This window comes from Otolemur garnettii, unplaced genomic scaffold, assembly GCF_000181295.1.
Source record: "Otolemur garnettii isolate 467f Iridium unplaced genomic scaffold, OtoGar3 scaffold00068, whole genome shotgun sequence".
In the NCBI taxonomy this organism is placed as follows: Eukaryota; Metazoa; Chordata; class Mammalia; order Primates; family Galagidae; genus Otolemur; species Otolemur garnettii.
In genome coordinates this window covers 434821-437877 of record NW_003852463.1, presented here as the reverse complement: position 1 = coordinate 437877, position 3057 = coordinate 434821, and the positions used below count along the sequence as shown (strand labels likewise).

Genomic DNA, 3057 nt, shown 5'->3' with positions numbered 1-3057 from the left:
GGCTGGTCTCAAACTCCTGAGCTCAAGCAATCCACCCGCCTTGGCCTCCCAGAATGCTAGGATTACAGGCCTGAGCCACAGCAGCCCACCTGGATTTAAAGATTCTTTAGCTGACAATTGGCTGAAAGAGTTATAGTTGTATGTCTTCTAGACAGGACTCACCAAAAAGAAATACTTGAGTTAACATAAAGGTCTATTTATCAGAGACAAATTACAGGACTGATGTCCAAAGTCAAGTGGTTTCTTATGTATATGGGGGATCTAGAGTAAGGTGACCAGATTTTAACATTGGTAAAGCAGGACACCATTAACTGGGGGGAGGGCAGTTCTTAATTAAAAATTTGATCTATATGGAGCAATAAAAATTTTCGTAGAACACAAAAATAGTATTGTAATTTTTTTTTAAATTTCAACATGAGTACAATTTACAAATATAATACATTAAAAAATTATATATAGTATTATTTTATTCTTTGGTGTATTTCTCATTTGAGTGAATTTTTTTTAGTAGATTGCTGTCATTGTTTAAAAGCTCATGAAATTTTTCACTAGAATTTGTTAAATTATATTTCCCACATAAAATGGCTTTCAAAGTTTCAACACTTAATTGTGATTTTTCTGATGTCCACACTTTATTTACCGTAGGAAAAAAGCATCCAGTCACAGCATTAGTTCCTGGTAAGGACAGCGTGTATCCCACAATTTCCAAATGATGAACTATTTCTAACTATTTGTTTTCTATTGTGATTTTTGCTGATGCCCGAGATTTAACCTTTTCCTTATCAATATTTTTTTTAATAATGATACCTCATAAGTTGTAAGTGTCACTTTCAAGGCCAGCACTAGACTTTTTGCTGCCACTATAAAATATAAATAAACAAGTACTGTAGGCTAAATTCATGAAATACTTAACTTACCTAAATTATCTGAATAGCTGATTTGTTGACATCATTTGTTTAACTAGCACTAGCATGCAGTACGATGTGTATCGTCTGAGAGATAGTTACAAAATGTTTTCATGGTTGCCAATGCCAAAAAATGCCATTGTTCATTAAGTCCAAACAATGTTGGTCGAATTCTAACAACTGATCAACAATGCGAACTTTGATAAGCAGTTCTTGATAATCAGTTCTCAACAATTACCTGTTATTAAAGTTTAACATTATAAAATAACAAAAATAATATAAAACTCATATCCTGGTGAAATAGCCATATGGCAGCCGAAAACCGTATATTCCCTTCCTGTTCTCCCACCGTTCCCTAGCTTGTCACGCATTCTTTCCAAAAACTGGGACTTTTTTGGACATGGGAGGCAGGACAAATTGTTAAAAATTGAGACTGTTCCGCTAAAAGTGGACGTCTGGTCACCTTAAAGAGGTATGTCTTGCTGAGCTTTAGGCCTGTTAATGAGACACTAAGGACATCTCTTAAGTTAGGAAGGGGACATGACCATGTCTGATCTCCTTTCTCATGGCTAACATCTTAGCTTAGGCAATCCCCTTAGCCAAGAGGGGGTCCAGTCAGCCAGCCAGCCACTGGGGGAAGAGAAGGTTTAAGATTTTATTTTAGTTCACATACCATTGCCTGAGGACAAATTCCAAATTTCTTCCCAAGACTTACAATTTATCTCTGCCCCCATCCTGTCTTCCACCTATCCTGACCCACAGGTAGCCAGCCCTAATTCATTATTATTCCTCCAAGAGGTAACGCTCTCTTTCTGCTAGCAAGAAGTTCTATCAGAAACTTTTTTTCCCTCCCTTCCATGCAATCAACAAACAGAAACAGGTGTTCTGTGCTGGGATAAAATGGTGAGCAAATTGTCCCTTCTTTCATGGAGTTTATTGTTGCAGGAAGATGAGGCCCACCGGAGAGAAAGAGCACCCAAACACCATAGTTATAAGAGGAAGGGCTTTATTCATCGGCCGGGAGCTTAAGGTATAGAAGATTTCCAAATGGCCGTGCTTCCCGACTGGCTTGGTCTTTCCCTTTTTATTGACAGTCAAACAGTTCCACCCCACAGGCACCTTTCCCATTGGCCAGTTTGAATCAAGCGGGAGATGCTACTCAAGCCCCTACAGAACTACAGGATTTCACAGAACTTGGAAATTTCCAAGTTCCAGGGAGTTAAGCCTGTAAATTCCCAAGAGCTGAGTCACCATGGAGAGGGCCCTGCAGGTGCATCCTTGTGGCCTCCCTGAGAAGACCTGTTTGCCCGGAAGTCGCCCCTCTCCGGTATCCTCTCTCATATAGTATAATTGCAGAATATAAATACTAATCTAATAATTACACAAGAAAATTTTGCAAATCAGATTAGAGGTACTAATGAAAGAGACCTATTAGGAATGGGAGCCCTTATTAGGGTTTTGACTTAGGGAAGGCTTGCCAACAAAGCGAAGACAGAATTGATTCAGTAGGGTAAGAAAGAGCTTCTTAGGCTGGAAGACCACCCAGGTGGAGGGGTATAATTTAGTACTTTATGAGGAACTAGAAAAAGACACGTTTTGGGGTGGCGCCTGTGGCTCAGTGAGTAGAGCACCAGGCCCATATACTAAGGGTGGCGGCTTCAAACTCGGCCCTGGCCAAACTGCAACAACAAAAAAAGAACACGCTTTTCCTAAGACTTCTAGGAAAGGGGCGGAGAGACTCAACTATTTTGCCCTATTGCAGCCACCATCTGGCTTCCGGTGGCTGCTACCTCCTCGCACTGATTACTGGGAGTTGTAGTCCCGACCTGAGCGGCAAACATGGCGGCCTGCATGGCGGCCTGCATGGCGGGAAGCCACGGAATCGTAATGGGCATGGCTGGGAGTTTTCGAGGCGCCAGACCGCTCCTGTCCGCGCCAGTCTCTGTTTTCTGCGGTAAGTGGAGTGGGACTTCACAAACTGGGGCGCAGGCAGGGCTAAGGGCTAGGCTGGGTGAAGCGAGCCTGGAGGTCAGAGGCGATTCCGGCGTTGGTCTCCAGGGTCCGCGGGTTAGGGGAGATTGCAGGGCTCTGCGGGGGTCTCAGTGCAAGCCTGAGAGGCCTGACCTGCTGTCCGCTCCTGCAGGGGCCGGTC

The 3057-nt window shown here is 42.9% G+C and overlaps 1 protein-coding gene across 1 annotated transcript in view; it reads left to right on the top strand.

Moving 5' to 3' along the window:
• Positions 1-2756: 2756 nt before the first annotated feature.
• MRPL19 (mitochondrial ribosomal protein L19) overlaps positions 2757-3057 on the top strand; it is a 7397-nt gene continuing 7096 nt past the window's right edge. The window contains exon 1 of the mRNA XM_003793357.3: positions 2757-2859. Within this exon, the coding sequence (XP_003793405.2) occupies positions 2757-2859 (103 nt within the window). The remainder of the gene's footprint in view (positions 2860-3057) is intronic.